This window comes from Pseudochaenichthys georgianus, chromosome 10, assembly GCF_902827115.2.
Source record: "Pseudochaenichthys georgianus chromosome 10, fPseGeo1.2, whole genome shotgun sequence".
Lineage (NCBI taxonomy): Eukaryota > Metazoa > Chordata > Actinopteri > Perciformes > Channichthyidae > Pseudochaenichthys > Pseudochaenichthys georgianus.
The window spans coordinates 21,025,092-21,040,996 of NC_047512.1; the positions used below are offsets into that span (position 1 = coordinate 21,025,092).

The 15,905-nt window shown below is 40.5% G+C and overlaps 3 protein-coding genes across 3 annotated transcripts; all 3 read right to left on the reverse strand.

Annotated features, from left to right (window-relative positions):
- Positions 1-1,599: 1,599 nt before the first annotated feature.
- LOC139434541 (protocadherin beta-15-like) lies at positions 1,600-4,111 on the reverse strand. The gene has a single exon (XM_071204488.1). The coding sequence runs from the start codon at positions 4,006-4,008 to the stop codon at positions 1,600-1,602; it is 2,409 nt and encodes an 802-aa protein (XP_071060589.1). The 5' UTR covers positions 4,009-4,111.
- A 2,876-nt stretch (positions 4,112-6,987) lies between these two features.
- LOC139434542 (protocadherin beta-15-like) lies at positions 6,988-9,423 on the reverse strand. The gene has a single exon (XM_071204489.1). The coding sequence runs from the start codon at positions 9,400-9,402 to the stop codon at positions 6,988-6,990; it is 2,415 nt and encodes an 804-aa protein (XP_071060590.1). The 5' UTR covers positions 9,403-9,423.
- A 2,827-nt stretch (positions 9,424-12,250) lies between these two features.
- On the reverse strand, positions 12,251-14,706 carry LOC117453621 (protocadherin beta-15-like). Its single transcript, XM_034092506.2, has one exon. It carries the CDS (start codon positions 14,663-14,665, stop codon positions 12,251-12,253), a length of 2,415 nt encoding a protein of 804 aa, XP_033948397.2. The 5' UTR covers positions 14,666-14,706.
- Between the last annotated feature and the right edge of the window lie 1,199 nt (positions 14,707-15,905).

Here is a 15,905-nt window from a genome sequence, read left to right on the forward strand (position 1 = left end):
GGTCGTTGACTGAAGGACATTCGGGTCATGTTTCCCTGAACCACCAAGAGCTCACTGACTTCAGATATGAAGACGATGGACGTTTCAAGATAGCCCCTGTTCGTGCCTCACATCTATTATCATTACATATGAGTCAGGAGTTTTTTACTGAAAGATAAATCCCTGATGATCTATACGCAAGTCATTTCAGTGCATTTTATCTGTTGTGGTCGAGTTAAAATCACAAATAATTCAACTGCCATCTTGTGTCTTTGCCGAAAAATGTTATTGCTTTCTTATGTGACATGATATGTGAAAATGTGATCTTGTTGGCTTTGGATTATACATCAAACTTTGTTAATAGTATGAATGAGTTATCTTGAATGGTTTGTGAGCTTTAAAATAAGTAGATACATACAACAAAGTCCTGACTAAATAATTGATCATATAAATTAAGTCCAAAATTATGATCTAATTTGCATTTGTAATATTGCCAAATACATGATGCCTAAATAGACATAAGGGCTGACTTTGTTTGAGGGATCACAAAGATGATTGATGCATGAGCACCGAATGGTTAATAAGGTGATTTCACATAGGCCATTAATCATATGTTAGTTATCAGTGTAAACGACGGAACAGGTCACCACTTTATTTGAAGAGGCACAAACATGATGAAGTAATGACACAATAATGCTTAGTTAATCATTACAACACTTGGAATTGCTGTGACTGGTCAGTTTGTTGGCCTGTCACTTTAACTGCATATGAAGAAGACATGAACATCATTAATAACTCAGAAGTCATGACGATTGAGAACCTGAGTTGATGGATTAATTAAGGTATTGTTCATGCATTAAGTCATGCATGAATTCATGATGATTCATGTACCCTTACCATAAAGTGTCTTTACCTTTCACAATGAGATTTAAAATTGAAATGGTTTGAAAATAGTACTGCACTGAAAGAAGGCACATTACAATAAATGGCATTAATAATGAGATTAATTTACAAACAAGCCACTTCGATCACGGCTAGATATTGATGTGCTCATGTCCTTGTTTTACTTGTGTGTTTTTAATCTAGAGCACCAACACTATAACTCAAATCCCTGATTTTAAGAATAAAATGGAACACGGGCATCTGGAAAACCGTAATGTGTCCTTTAGATGTTTAAAAACAAATAAAACGGATAAAAGGGGTGGGTGCTCCTGAAAATACACAATAGCAAAAGAGAGGTTCAGCATTAATAAAATCACCGACTTCATTTTTTAGCACCAAAGAGAGAGACAAGTTGAAGGTCGACTAAAAAAACAAGTGTTGAAACACAGGAGTAGTTTTGACAGAAAGAACGGTTTCAATAATAATAAATGTAATTCAAAAAAGCCTATATTCAAATAACCAAATCATTTGAACCACCTGCTTACTATGGTAGAAACTATGCTGTCAAATATTGAGGCATCATTAAGCCCTTTGAGTGCATGAAGCAAAGCTAGTTACTTGCAGAGTGTCGTTCATTTGATCGACCTTACTTTCTCTTAAAAGGTCGTTTAAAGAAAAAGAACGGCAACAATGTATCTGAACAGCTTGGTTCAAATGATGCAAATATAGGTGTCAACATTAAGTGACGATAATTCCTACCTCAGGAGAAGAATCACAGTCTCCAAACACTTCAGCAAAGTCTGAAGGGCTTTTCCTCAGAGTCTGGTCAGCAGGCAGTGTGTTGTCATTGGAAGATGACACGAACTTAAAGTCACTGGTTCTGGAACCTGTTGTCAGGTAGGCGTCGTAATTGTAAGCGCTTCGTAAAGTTCCTGTTCCGTCAACATCTGCGTAATTAGGAGGGAGATAAGCGCTGGGGATGGCGACTGCTCCATCAAACAACAGTCTGGGCTTTCTCCTGCGACAAAACCTCACTCCCAGGATGATGATGATGAAGGTGAGGAAAAAGGTGGACACGGACACCAGCACGATGATCAGATAAGAGGTCAGTTTGGAGTTCTTCTCATCATAAGAAATGTCCTTCAGTTCTGGCACCTCAGCCAAGTTATCAGAGATAAGTAAATACATGGAGCAGGTGGCAGAGAGAGAGGGCTGTCCGTTATCTTTCACTGACACAACAAGGTTCTGTTTCATGCTGTCAGACTCAGAAATGTCCCGCTGTGTCCTGATCTCTCCGCTGTGGAGACCAATAGTGAAAAGTCCCGGATCAGTGGATTTGACTATATGATAGGACAGCCAGGCGTTCTGTCCGGAGTCCGCGTCCACCGCGATCACTTTGGACACCAGAGAGCCTCCGTGTGCAGCTTTGGGGACCAGCTCGGTCATGAAGGAGTTGCCCTCCGGGGCGGGGTACAGTATCTGAGGAGAGTTGTCATTCACATCCGATATGAACACACTGACGGTCACGTTGCTGCTGAGCGGAGGAGAACCGTTGTCTCTGGCCATCACGTGCACTTTAAAACTCCTGAACTGTTCATAATCAAACGTCCTCACAGCGTGGATCACCCCCGTGTCTCCGTTAACAGACAGATAGGAGGACACCGGGGCACCGTTCACCTCACCGGGTAACAGAGAATAAATCACGGTACCGTTTTGTCTCCAGTCGGGGTCTCGAGCAGTAACGGAACATAAAGTGGAGCCAGGTTTGTTGTTTTCAGTCACATGTGCGCTGTAGGACTGCTCCTCAAACACAGGTGGGTTGTCGTTGATGTCTGCTACAGATAACTGAACAGTTTTAGAGGAGGACAGAGGGGGAGAGCCCTCGTCAGTGGCAGTGATGGTAATGTTGTAATCAGACACTAGTTCACGGTCCAGTTGTCCTGTGGTCACCAGAGAATAATAGTTTTTAATAGAAGGAACCAACTTAAAAGGGACGTTTTGCTGAATGGAGCAGCGGACCTGTCCGTTAGTCTCAGAGTCTCTATCCTGCACGTTAATGATGCCCACCTCTGCACCAGGTGACACGTCCTCAGGTATGGGGTTAGTCAGGGATTTTAAATATATCACTGGGGCGTTGTCATTAATATCTGTTATTTCAATCAACAACGTTGCATATGATGCCAGCCCTAGACCATCTTTAGCACTAATCTGCATTTCATAAGACGATTCTTTTTCATAATCAATATATCTTGCCACTTTAACTTCTCCCGTTTTAGGGTCCAGAGAGAAAACTTGGTTTTCATCTGACACATGATCAAACCCATAGGTTACTTCACCATTTATTCCTTCGTCTGCATCAGTTGCACTTACTCTGATCACCAATGTATCCTGAGGAGAGTTTTCAGGAAGACTGGCTTCATAAACGGCCTGACTAAACACTGGGACATTATCATTAGCATCCAGCACAGTGACGTGTATGACTACGGTACCTGATCTCTGAGGAGAGCCTCCATCAAACGCGGTAAGCAAAAACATAATCTCTTTTTTTCCCTCTCTGTCTAATTCTTTGTCTAAAACTAATTCCCCATATTTTCGACCACCACCCTTTGTCTTTACGTTTAGTTTGAAATGGTCATTCTCCTGCAGTGTGTAGCTCTGAACAGCATTTTCTCCAATGTCTCCATCGTGTGCCTCGTCCAATTGAAAACGTTCACCCTTGTCCGCGGATTCTCTAATTTCAAAATGAAGAGACTCCTCTTTAAATTGGGGTGAATTATCATTGATATCTTGAACGCGAATATTAATGCGGTGCAGTTCTAGCGGATTTTCCAGCACGAGTTCCTGTTTTAAAACACACGATGCCTTTTTTGCACAGAGCCCTTCTCTGTCAATCCTTTCCTGTACGATCAAATCTCCGTTGTTGAGATTTACACCGCAGTACTTAACGACATTATCTTCGGTATCAATGCGGGCCTTGCGAGCAGACAATCTGCCCAAATCAAGTCCAAGATCTTTAGCGATATTTCCAATTACAGATCCACGTTTCATCTCCTCCGGGATAGAGTAGCTCACGTCTCCATAGCCGGGGTGGAGGCCGAGAAAAATAAAAGAAACGCCGTAGAGCAGCGCAAATCTGCTGCATCCCATTGTTACTGCAAGTAAGAACTGCTTCCAAGTTTGTCCCAAATCAATCAAGAATACAGCTGCGATTTCCTCCAATATACACACTCTTCACACTGCGTTCATATCACGAAGCGTTTTTGTAAACCACGGAACAATAGCATAACCAGGCTTTAATGTGCTGAGACCGAAGGGTGGAGAATGACTGTGCTCTCTCGTGTACTGGTACACACTGACACCATGAGTACTTTCCGGGTACAACATGGTGAGGTAGGATTTGGTCGTGTTTACATTTAGATACTAAGAGAACCACGTTAGAAATGACAACAACAATGACGATAAATATTTTAAAAATACATAAACATGAACTAAACTAACTAAATGCAATGTATAATGTAATGTAACTCGCTTAGCCCTTGGGACTCACAAACGATACAAGATATGATTACTTTGCCCTAGATATGTAAAACAATAACACAGAGTGCGGATGAATCCAACAATAATTATTGGCTTGACAAATTATAGACATTAAACAATCACTAACAGGTGAACCGCTTCTTTATATGTTTACTTTTACATATAATTTTATCATATTGCCTTAAATGCTTTGATATAAACTCAAACATGAAACGGGTCAGTTTTCCCTCCCTTGATGCAATTATTTCCCATTTCCACCTTAATGGGATAAGATGGATCATTTAAAGTTAAGACAATGTTGTTAAATATCTTCTTGTATAGTTTTGGTCACCAAATACTTAAATTGTTCTGATTGAAGACATATGTAAAGTAATTATTTCAGCAGTAATATCAATACAATTAAACCTATAGGGTCATTTGACTTTAAGATACTATAAATTGAAGCAATGTGTGCCTCCAACTACATGACCAAAAGCTTTAATAATCACTATGACTGCTGCATGGTAATGAATGCAGATCTAATGGACACATTCTGTATACTTCAGAATGTGTGGGCAACTTACAGGAGACCAAAACGTCCGACATATTTCTCCCAAAAAGAAAGAAGTTGTATTGTGCTTTAATTTACATTGTCTAAAAATAAAAGCTGATTTAACTCCTAAATTTGAGCTTTTCAGACAGGCTGCACAGCTTTTAATAAAATCAGTAGAGCAATGCTACCATTTCAAATGTTACATTAGAGAAGTGAAATGCAGGAAACAAGAAATCTAATATTAAGAACAACATTTAACCCTTAGATGCACGAGTGACTGGACCCACTCTTCCATAAGTGGGTCTAAAAGGACCCGTATTAGAATAATATGTGTTTTTATGCCATTGTTGTCATGTTGGTTAAGAAAAATCACTTGTATAATATTTAGTATTATATTTTGGTTCACATTAGAAATATTATATTTATTTAATTTTTCACAATTTATCATTTTATCATTGTTTTTTACATTTTGAAAAAAAACGTTTGGAATATATTGTCCGAAAGATCTCCGTTATTCTGAGACCCTCACAGTATTCCAGTCCCTTTTCAAAACTCATCTCTTCTCCTCTTGTCTACTCATAGCCCCCCCCCCCCCATTAATCCATGCCGGTTGATCAAGTTTGATAGTCCCATACCCCCCACCCTAACCTTCCCTTATATTGTAAAGCGATGTTGAGTCCTTGAAAAGCCCTATACAAATATAATGTATTATTATTATTATTATTATTATTATACTGACAGGTATCAGATCTTGCTGTGTAAAATAATCTTCCTGAGAGGTGTCACTTGTGATGTAGTCTGTGTGTTCTACTCTGAATGTATTCCTGAAAGCAACAGGTGATAAGAATCAAAGGTTCCCATAGGATTCCATAGAAAATGCATGTGGGCCATTTTTGACCCACTTATGGAAGCTTGGAGTAATACGAAAACTATACAAGTTCTTAACATTTAAATTTGAATGTGAATGACATGATATCCAAAACATGTTTTTTGAGTAATAGCTGGAATATTAAATGATAAAAAAATGTAATTACAAAGATACATCAAGAAAACCACCTCACCGGGTCCAAAAAGACCCACTAATACATCTAAGGGTTAAAGGTGTTCTGCATGTGGCTTTATAAAAAACGTGGTTTAACTGTTTTGTATTTAATTAGAGAAATTATTCTTTGTCCCTCTCTCGCGCACTTTTGTGTACTCTATTATTACTGGCGAGAAAGGTTTATTCGCTATGATAAATATGCCTTAAGATATATATACCACAAAAACTGTACCTCATGAAGCAGATCTTGAGATTTATAAATGTTCTAGATGATCAAAATGTATTCAAAGCACCTCAGTTTGAGAGTGCAAGTCAATGAAACAACAGTTTTGTAGTTAGGTTTTCATTATGCAACGAAATCATACAAAAGCCTTTAAAATGATCTACCAAATTATGTCAGTATGTGTGTACCAGATTGATTTAAGACATAACACATTCAACAGCAAAACCAGCATCATTGAAAAACACCACAGATGAACAATATACGCAAGCAGAATAAGGGACAACATATGCAAAACCTTCAACGTATTAGTGCTCTAACACGTGTCCCAATATCAATCAGAAGTAATCAGATCCAATTATAAAGAAGAAACGATTCAATCAAATAAATACAATGATACTAGTAAACTTATATGTTGACTTAAATTATCATTCAGAAAATGAAATATATAACCAAGTTACATAGAAAATAAATAAAAAGAATAGAAATGTATAAGAAGTAAATTAGCCCTAAAAATACAACTGAATAACAAACCGATTTCAGAACCATGGACAGATTTAAGTTAACGTAATTTCAAAGGATTGCTATAGCATGATGGGCAATCATGTGGGAAGATAAAAGGCAAGTTCAACTGAAGATAAATTCCTCAGAATGTATACTGGTAACCAGGGCATCATATGTTTTGTTAAAGAATACTATAAATATGTATATTTACTCACAACCTTAGAATATATAACTGTGCAACAAATACATGGTGGGTAAATACATTTTTCAGGATGATGAACACGACCAAGATTATATGATACATGGCCCTACCTCAGGAGAAGAATCACAGTCTCCAAACACTTCAGCAAAGTCTGAAGGGCTTTTCCTCAGAGTCTGGTCAGCAGGCAGTGTGTTGTCATTGGAAGATGACACGAACTTAAAGTCACTGGTTCTGGAACCTGTTGTCAGGTAGGCGTCATAATTGTAAGCGCTGCGTAAAGTTCCTGTTCCGTCAACATCTGCGTAATTAGGAGGGAGATAAGCGCTGGGGATGGCGACTGCTCCATCAAACAACAGTCTGGGCTTTCTCCTGCGACAAAACCTCACACCCAGGATGATGATGATGAAGGTGAGGAAAAAGGTGGACACGGACACCAGCGCGATGATCAGATAAGAGGTCAGTTTGGAGTTCTTCTCATCGTAAGAAATGTCCTTCAGTTCTGGCACCTCAGCCAAGTTATCAGAGATAAGTAAATACATGGAGCAGGTGGCAGAGAGAGCGGGCTGTCCGTTATCTTTCACTGACACAACAAGGTTCTGTTTCATGCTGTCAGACTCAGAAATGTCCCGCTGTGTCCTGATCTCTCCGCTGTGGAGACCAATAGTGAAAAGTCCCGGATCAGTGGATTTGACTATATGATAGGACAGCCAGGCGTTCTGTCCGGAGTCCGCGTCCACCGCGATCACTTTGGACACCAGAGAGCCTCCGTGTGCAGCTTTGGGGACCAGCTCGGTCATGAAGGAGTTGCCCTCCGGGGCGGGGTACAGTATCTGAGGAGAGTTGTCATTCACATCCGATATGAACACACTGACGGTCACGTTGCTGCTGAGCGGAGGAGAACCGTTGTCTCTGGCCATCACGTGCACTTTAAAACTCCTGAACTGTTCATAATCAAACGTCCTCACAGCGTGGATCACCCCCGTGTCTCCGTTAACAGACAGATAGGAGGACACCGGGGCACCGTTCACCTCACCGGGTAACAGAGAATAAATCACGGTACCGTTTTGTCTCCAGTCGGGGTCTCGAGCAGTAACGGAACATAAAGTGGAGCCAGGTTTGTTGTTTTCAGTCACATGTGCGCTGTAGGACTGCTCCTCAAACACAGGTGGGTTGTCGTTGATGTCTGCTACAGATAACTGAACAGTTTTAGAGGAGGACAGAGGGGGAGAGCCCTCGTCAGTGGCAGTGATTGTAATGTTGTAATCAGACACTAGTTCACGGTCCAGTTGTCCTGTGGTCACCAGAGAATAATAGTTTTTAATAGAAGGAACCAACTTAAAAGGGACGTTTTTCTGAATGGAGCAGCGGACCTGTCTGTTATTCTCAGAGTCTCTATCCTGCACGTTAATGATGCCCACCTCTGAACCACGTGACACGTTCTCAGGTATGGGGTTAGTCAGGGATTTTAAAGAGACTATAGGGGCGTTGTCATTTACATCAGATATTTCAATTATCACCTTTGCTTCGGAAGAGAGACCATAACCATCTTTGGCCTCAACAAAAACTTCATATTTAGATCCCTCTTCATAATCAATTTCTCCTGTCACCGTGATGTCTCCAGTTTTCTCATTTAGTAAAAAGAGCTTTTGTGATTTATCAGAGAGTCGGCTAAATTCATACGTAACCTCTCCGTTCACTCCTTCGTCTGCGTCTGATGCACTTACAGTGATAACTGGGGTTTTCATAGGTGAGTTTTCCGGTACCGAGGCCGTATACACAGACTCAGTGAAAACTGGGGAGTTATCATTAGCATCAAGTACGATGATGTGTATGACTACAGTCCTGGATCTCTGAGGAGAGCCTCCATCTAAAGCTGTGAGCAATAATTTCATTTCCTGCTGCTCCTCTCGGTCCAACTCTTTATCTAAAACCAACTCACCATATTTTCTTCCTGCATTTGTGGTCTGAATATTGAACACAAAGTGAGGGTTTTGCTGCAAAATGTAGCTTTCAACTGAGTTCTTTCCTATGTCTGCATCGTGAGCTGCATTTATGCGATACTTAGCTCCTTTAACAGCGGACTCACGTATTTCCAGTTTTATAATATCCTTCGGGAAAATTGGTGAATTGTCGTTTATATCTTGCACCTGCAGGGACAACCGGTGTAACTCCAATGGACTCTCTAACAGCAAGTCAAATTTAAGAACACACGAAGGCGTTTCTCCACAATGCTCCTCTCTGTCGATCCTTTCCTCAACGATTAAATCTCCACTACGAAGGTTGATTCCGCAATAATGTCGATCGTTTTGTTCCATATCGACACGAGCTTTTCGAGCAGCCAGTCTTCCCACCTCCAGTCCGAGATCCTTGGCGATATTTCCAATAACAGATCCGCGCTTGAGCTCCTCCTGTACAGAATAGCTCAGGTCTCCGTGTGCGCATTGCAGCGCAACAAAGAAAAACACAAAGCCGTAGCTTTGAAAAACGCTCCGTCTATTCCTCATCCCCAGGCAGTACTACACAAATGAAGACAAGTCGATATCAAGTTGATAATATGTGCCCTATAAGCATTTGTCGTCGGTGCTGAAAGATATACAGTGACCAGTCGAAGCAAACTATGGGTGTTACAAAAGGCAGGATCAACGCTTGTATCCTTGGCTGGTCTATAGTGCCACCGTGAGCCAACATAGAATATAACAGCTTCAGAGAACCGCTGCATGTTGTCTTAACACATCACCAAGTCGCCTGGACATTTACTTGAATAAAAACGTATTCAAATAACTTATTAAATGTATTAATGTAACTTAACATTTCGTTAAGGTAAATAAGAGTATTGTTCTCTGTGTTTTAAGACGTTCAAGCAATAGTATTTCTGCTCATGTAGTAATCCACACACAGCTCTTCATAGAAGTAAGACAAGTAAGACAACTCTACGCACAATGTCCGACCACAGATCTTTATTGTTGCACGCTTAATACTCAAACGTTTGATTAGAAAGGCTGTCTCTCATTTCTCCCCCTGAAATTAAGATCAATACAATGTCGTCAAAAATGTTACAATCTGCCTCAAGCTTTCTCCAAAGACCTCTTGATCCCAGAAATACAATCTAATTAAATGACATGAGATGCATATGAACGCCAATAAAAAATAACAGAGCAACAGGCACAGCTTGCCTTTTATGTTGCACTAGTCACTAGTGTAACACATATTGGTAACACTTTATGGCAAGGGTACATGAATCATCATGAATTCATGCATGACTTAAAGCATGACATCATTCATGTAGTACTTCATGAACCATCAGTAATGTATAAGGATTAATAGTATCTCATGCACGACTTAATGCAGGAACAATACCTTAATTAATGCATCAACTCAGGTACCTCGCTCATCATGACTTCTGAGTTATTAACGATGTTCATGTCTTCTTCATATAGATCTGCAGTTAAAGTGAGAGGCCAAAACACTGACCACTCACAGCAATTCCAAGTGTTGTAATCTTGATTAACTAAGCACACTTCATCATGTGTGTGCCCCTTCAAATAAAGTGGTGACCTGGTCTGTCGGTCACAGCAGTGCATGTATTGAATTCAAAGTGTTGAAATCATGATTAACGACAAATCAATAATTTGGCAGCTTAGGGGAAACCGAACTGAGAAACCTTTGGAAGAACATCTTGCAGTTATAGAATGGACTTACTGGCTTGGAAACAGGCATAAGAAAGGACCTCTCGGTCGTTGACTGAAGGACATTCGGGTCATGTTTCCCTGAACCACCAAGAGCTCACTGACTTCAGATATGAAGACGATGGACGTTTCAAGATAGCCCCTGTTCGTGCCTCACATCTATTATCATTACATATGAGTCAGGAGTTTTTTACTGAAAGATAAATCCCTGATGATCTATACGCAAGTCATTTCAGTGCATTTTATCTGTTGTGGTCGAGTTAAAATCACAAATAATTCAACTGCCATCTTGTGTCTTTGCCGAAAAATGTTATTGCTTTCTTATGTGACATGATATGTGAAAATGTGATCTTGTTGGCTTTGGATTATACATCAAACTTTGATAATAGTATGAATGAGTTATCTTGAATGGTTGGTGAGCTTTAAAATAAGTAGATACGTACAACAAAGTCCTGACTAAATAATTGATCATATCAATTAAGTCCAAAATGATGATCTAATTTGCATTTGTAATATTGCCAAATACATGATGCCTAAATAGACATAAGGGCTGACTTTGTTTGAGGGATCACAAAGATGATTGATGCATGAGCACCGAATGGTTAATAAGGTGATTTCACATAGGCCATTAATCATATGTTAGTTATCAGTGTAAACGACGGAACAGGTCACCACTTTATTTGAAGAGGCACAAACATGATGAAGTAATGACACAATAATGCTTAGTTAATCATTACAACACTTGGAATTGCTGTGACTGGTCAGTTTGTTGGCCTGTCACTTTAACTGCATATGAAGAAGACATGAACATCATTAATAACTCAGAAGTCATGACGATTGAGATGCCTTAGTTGATGGATTAATTAAGGTATTGTTCATGCATTAAGTCATGCATGAATTCATGATGATTCATGTACCCTTACCATAAAGTGTTACCCACATGTTTTTGTCTTTACATTTCACAATGAGATTTAAAATTGAAAAGGGATGAAAATAGTACTGCACTGAAAGAAGGCACATTACAATAAATGGCATTAATTAGATAATGAGATTAATTTACAAACAAGCCACTTCGATCACGGCTAGATATTGATGTGCTCATGTCCTTGTTTTACTTGTGTGTTTTTAATCTAGAGCACCAACACTATAACTCAAATCCCTGATTTTAAGAATAAAATGGAACACGGGCATCTGGAAAACCGTAATGTGTCCTTTAGATGTTTAAAAACAAATAAAACGGATAAAAGGGGTGGGTGCTCCTGAAAATACACAATAGCAAAAGAGAGGTTCAGCATTAATACAATCACCGACTTCATTTTTTAGCACCAAAGAGAGAGACAAGTTGAAGGTCGACTAAAAAAACAAGTGTTGAAACACAGGAGTAGTTTTGACAGAAAGAACGGTTTCAATAATAATAAATGTAATTCAAAAAAGCCTATATTCAAATAACCAAATCATTTGAACCACCTGCTTACTATGGTAGAAACTATGCTGTCAAATATTGATGCATCATTAAGCCCTTTGAGTGCATGAAGCAAAGCTAGTTACTTGTAGAGGGTCGTTCATTTGATCGACCTTACATTCTCTTAAAAGGTCGTTTAAAGAAAAAGAACGGCAACAATGTATCTGAACAGCTTGGTTCACATGATGCAAATAGGTGTCAACATTAAGTGACGATAATTCCTACCTCAGGAGAAGAATCACAGTCTCCAAACACTTCAGCAAAGTCTGAAGGGCTTTTCCTCAGAGTCTGGTCAGCAGGCAGTGTGTTGTCATTGGAAGATGACACGAACTTAAAGTCACTGGTTCTGGAACCTGTTGTCAGGTAGGCGTCATAATTGTAAGCGCTGCGTAAAGTTCCTGTTCCGTCAACATCTGCGTAATTAGGAGGGAGATAAGCGCTGGGGATGGCGACTGCTCCATCAAACAACAGTCTGGGCTTTCTCCTGCGACAAAACCTCACACCCAGGATGATGATGATGAAGGTGAGGAAAAAGGTGGAAACGGACACCAGCGCGATGATCAGATAAGAGGTCAGTTTGGAGTTCTTCTCATCGTAAGAAATATCCTTCAGTTCTGGCACCTCAGCCAAGTTATCAGAGATAAGTAAATACATGGAGCAGGTGGCAGAGAGAGAGGGCTGTCCGTTATCTTTCACTGACACAACAAGGTTCTGTTTCATGCTGTCAGACTCAGAAATGTCCCGCTGTGTCCTGATCTCTCCGCTGTGGAGACCAATAGTGAAAAGTCCCGGATAAGTGGATTTGACTATATGATAGGACAGCCAGGCGTTCTGTCCGGAGTCCGCGTCCACCGCGATCACTTTGGACACCAGAGAGCCTCCGTGTGCAGCTTTGGGGACCAGCTCGGTCATGAAGGAGTTGCCCTCCGGGGCGGGGTACAGTATCTGAGGAGAGTTGTCATTCACATCCGATATGAACACACTGACGGTCACGTTGCTGCTGAGCGGAGGAGAACCGTTGTCTCTGGCCATCACGTGCACTTTAAAACTCCTGAACTGTTCATAATCAAACGCCCTCACAGCGTGGATCACCCCCGTGTCTCCGTTAACAGACAGATAGGAGGACACCGGGGCACCGTTCACCTCACCGGGTAACAGAGAATAAATCACGGTACCGTTTTGTCTCCAGTCGGGGTCTCGAGCAGTAACGGAACATAAAGTGGAGCCAGGTTTGTTGTTTTCAGTCACATGTGCGCTGTAGGACTGCTCCTCAAACACAGGTGGGTTGTCGTTGATGTCTGCTACAGATAACTGAACAGTTTTAGAGGAGGACAGAGGGGGAGAGCCCTCGTCAGTGGCAGTGATTGTTATGTTGTAATCAGACACTAGTTCACGGTCCAGTTGTCCTGTGGTCACCAGAGAATAATAGTTTTTAATAGAAGGAACCAACTTAAAAGGGACGTTTTGCTGAATGGAGCAGCGGACCTGTCTGTTATTCTCAGAGTCTCTATCCTGCACGTTAATGATGCCCACCTCTGAACCACGTGACACGTTCTCAGGTATGGGGTTAGTCAGGGATTTTAAATATATTACTGGGGCATTGTCATTTACATCAGATATTTCAATGATCACCTTTGCTTCGGAAGAGAGACCATAACCATCTTTGGCCTCAACAAAAACTTCATATTTAGATCCCTCTTCATAATCAATTTCTCCTGTCACCGTGATGTCTCCAGTTTTCTCATCTAGTAAAAAGAGCTTTTGTGATTTATCAGAGAGTCGGCTAAATTCATACGTAACCTCTCCGTTCACCCCTTCGTCTGCGTCTGATGCACTTACAGTGATAACTGGGGTTTTCATAGGTGAGTTTTCCGGTAACGAGGCCGTATACACAGACTCAGTGAAAACTGGGGAGTTATCATTAGCATCAAGTACAATGATGTGTATGACTACAGTCCCGGATCTCTGAGGAGAGCCTCCATCTAAAGCTGTGAGCAATAATTTCATTTCCTGCTGCTCCTCTCGGTCCAACTCTTTATCTAAAACCAACTCACCATATTTTCTTCCTGCATTTGTGGTCTGAATATTGAACACAAAGTGAGGGTTTTGCTGCAAAATGTAGCTTTCAACTGAGTTCTTTCCTATGTCTGCATCGTGAGCTGCATTTATGCGATACTTAGCTCCTTTGTCAGCCGACTCACGTATTTCCAGTTTTATAATATCCTTCGGGAAAATTGGTGAATTGTCGTTTATATCTTGCACCTGCAGGGACAACCGGTGTAACTCCAATGGACTCTCTAACAGCAAGTCAAATTTAAGAACACATGAAGGCTTTTCTCCACAATGCTCCTCTCTGTCGATCCTTTCCTCAACGATTAAATCTCCACTACGAAGGTTGATTCCGCAATAATGTCTGTCGTTTTGTTCCATATCGACACGAGCTTTTCGAGCAGCCAGTCTTCCCACCTCCAGTCCGAGATCCTTGGCGATATTTCCAATAACAGATCCGCGCTTGAGCTCCTCCTGTACAGAATAGCTCAGGTCTCCGTGTGCGCATTGCAGCGCAACAAAGAAAAACACAAAGCCGTAGCTTTGAAAAACGCTCCGTCTATTCCTCATCCCCAGGCAGTACTACACAAATGAAGACAAGTCGATATCAAGATGATAAATATGTGCCCTATAAGCATTTGTCGTCGGTGCTGAAAGATATACAGTGACCAGTCGAAGCAAACTATGGGTGTTACAAAAGGCAGGATCAACGCTTGTATCCTTGGCTGGTCTATAGTGCCACCGTGAGCCAACATAGAATATAACAGCTTCAGAGAACCGCTGCATATTGTCTTAACACATCACCAAGTCGCCTGGACATTTACTTGAATAAAAACGTATTCAAATAACTTATTAAATGTATTAATGTAACTTAACATTTCGTTAAGGTAAATAAGAGTATTGTTCTCTGTGTTTTAAGACGTTCAAGCAATAGTATTTCTGCTCATGTAGTAATCCACACACAGCTCTTCATAGAAGTAAGACAACTCTACGCACAATGTCCGACCACAAATCTTTATTGTTGCACGCTTAATACTCAAACGTTTGATTAGAAAGGCTGTCTCTCATTTCTCCCCCTGAAATTAAGATCAATACAATGTCGTCAAAAATGTTACAATCTGCCTCAAGCTTTCTCCAAAGACCACTTGATCCCAGAAATACAATCTAATTAAATGACATGAGATGCATATGAACGCCAATGAAAAATAACAGAGCAACAGGCACAGCTTGCCTTTTATGTTGCACTAGTCACTAGTGTAACACATATTGGTAACACTTTATGGCAAGGGTACATGAATCATCATGAATTCATGCATGACTTAAAGCATGACATCATTCATGTAGTACTTCATGAACCATCAGTAATGTATAAGGATTAATAGTATCTCATTCATGACTTAATGCAGGAACAATACCTTAATTAATGCATCAACTCAGGTATCTCGCTCATCATGACTTCTGAGTTATTAACGATGTTCATGTCTTCTTCATATAGATCTGCAGTTAAAGTGACAGGCCAAAACACTGACCACTCGCAGCAATTCCAAGTGTTGTAATCTTGATTAACTATAAGCATACTTCATCATGTTTGTGGCCCTTCAAATAAAGTGGTGACCTGGTCTGTCGGTCACAGCAGTGCATGTATTGTGTTGAATTCAAAGTGTTGTAATCATGATTAACTACAAATCAATAATTTGGCAGCTTAGGGGAAACCGAACTGAGAAACCTTTGGAAGAACATCTTGCAGTTATAGAATGGACTTACTGGCTTGGAAACAGGCATAAGAAAGGACCTCTCGGTCGTTGACTGA

Excerpts from the sequence above, each read along its gene's own strand:
- LOC139434542 (XM_071204489.1), bottom strand. The coding sequence starts at position 9,402 with ATGAGGAATAGACGGAGCGTTTTTCAAAGCTACGGCTTTGTGTTTTTC.
- LOC139434541 (XM_071204488.1), bottom strand. The coding sequence starts at position 4,008 with ATGGGATGCAGCAGATTTGCGCTGCTCTACGGCGTTTCTTTTATTTTT.
- LOC117453621 (XM_034092506.2), bottom strand. The coding sequence starts at position 14,665 with ATGAGGAATAGACGGAGCGTTTTTCAAAGCTACGGCTTTGTGTTTTTC.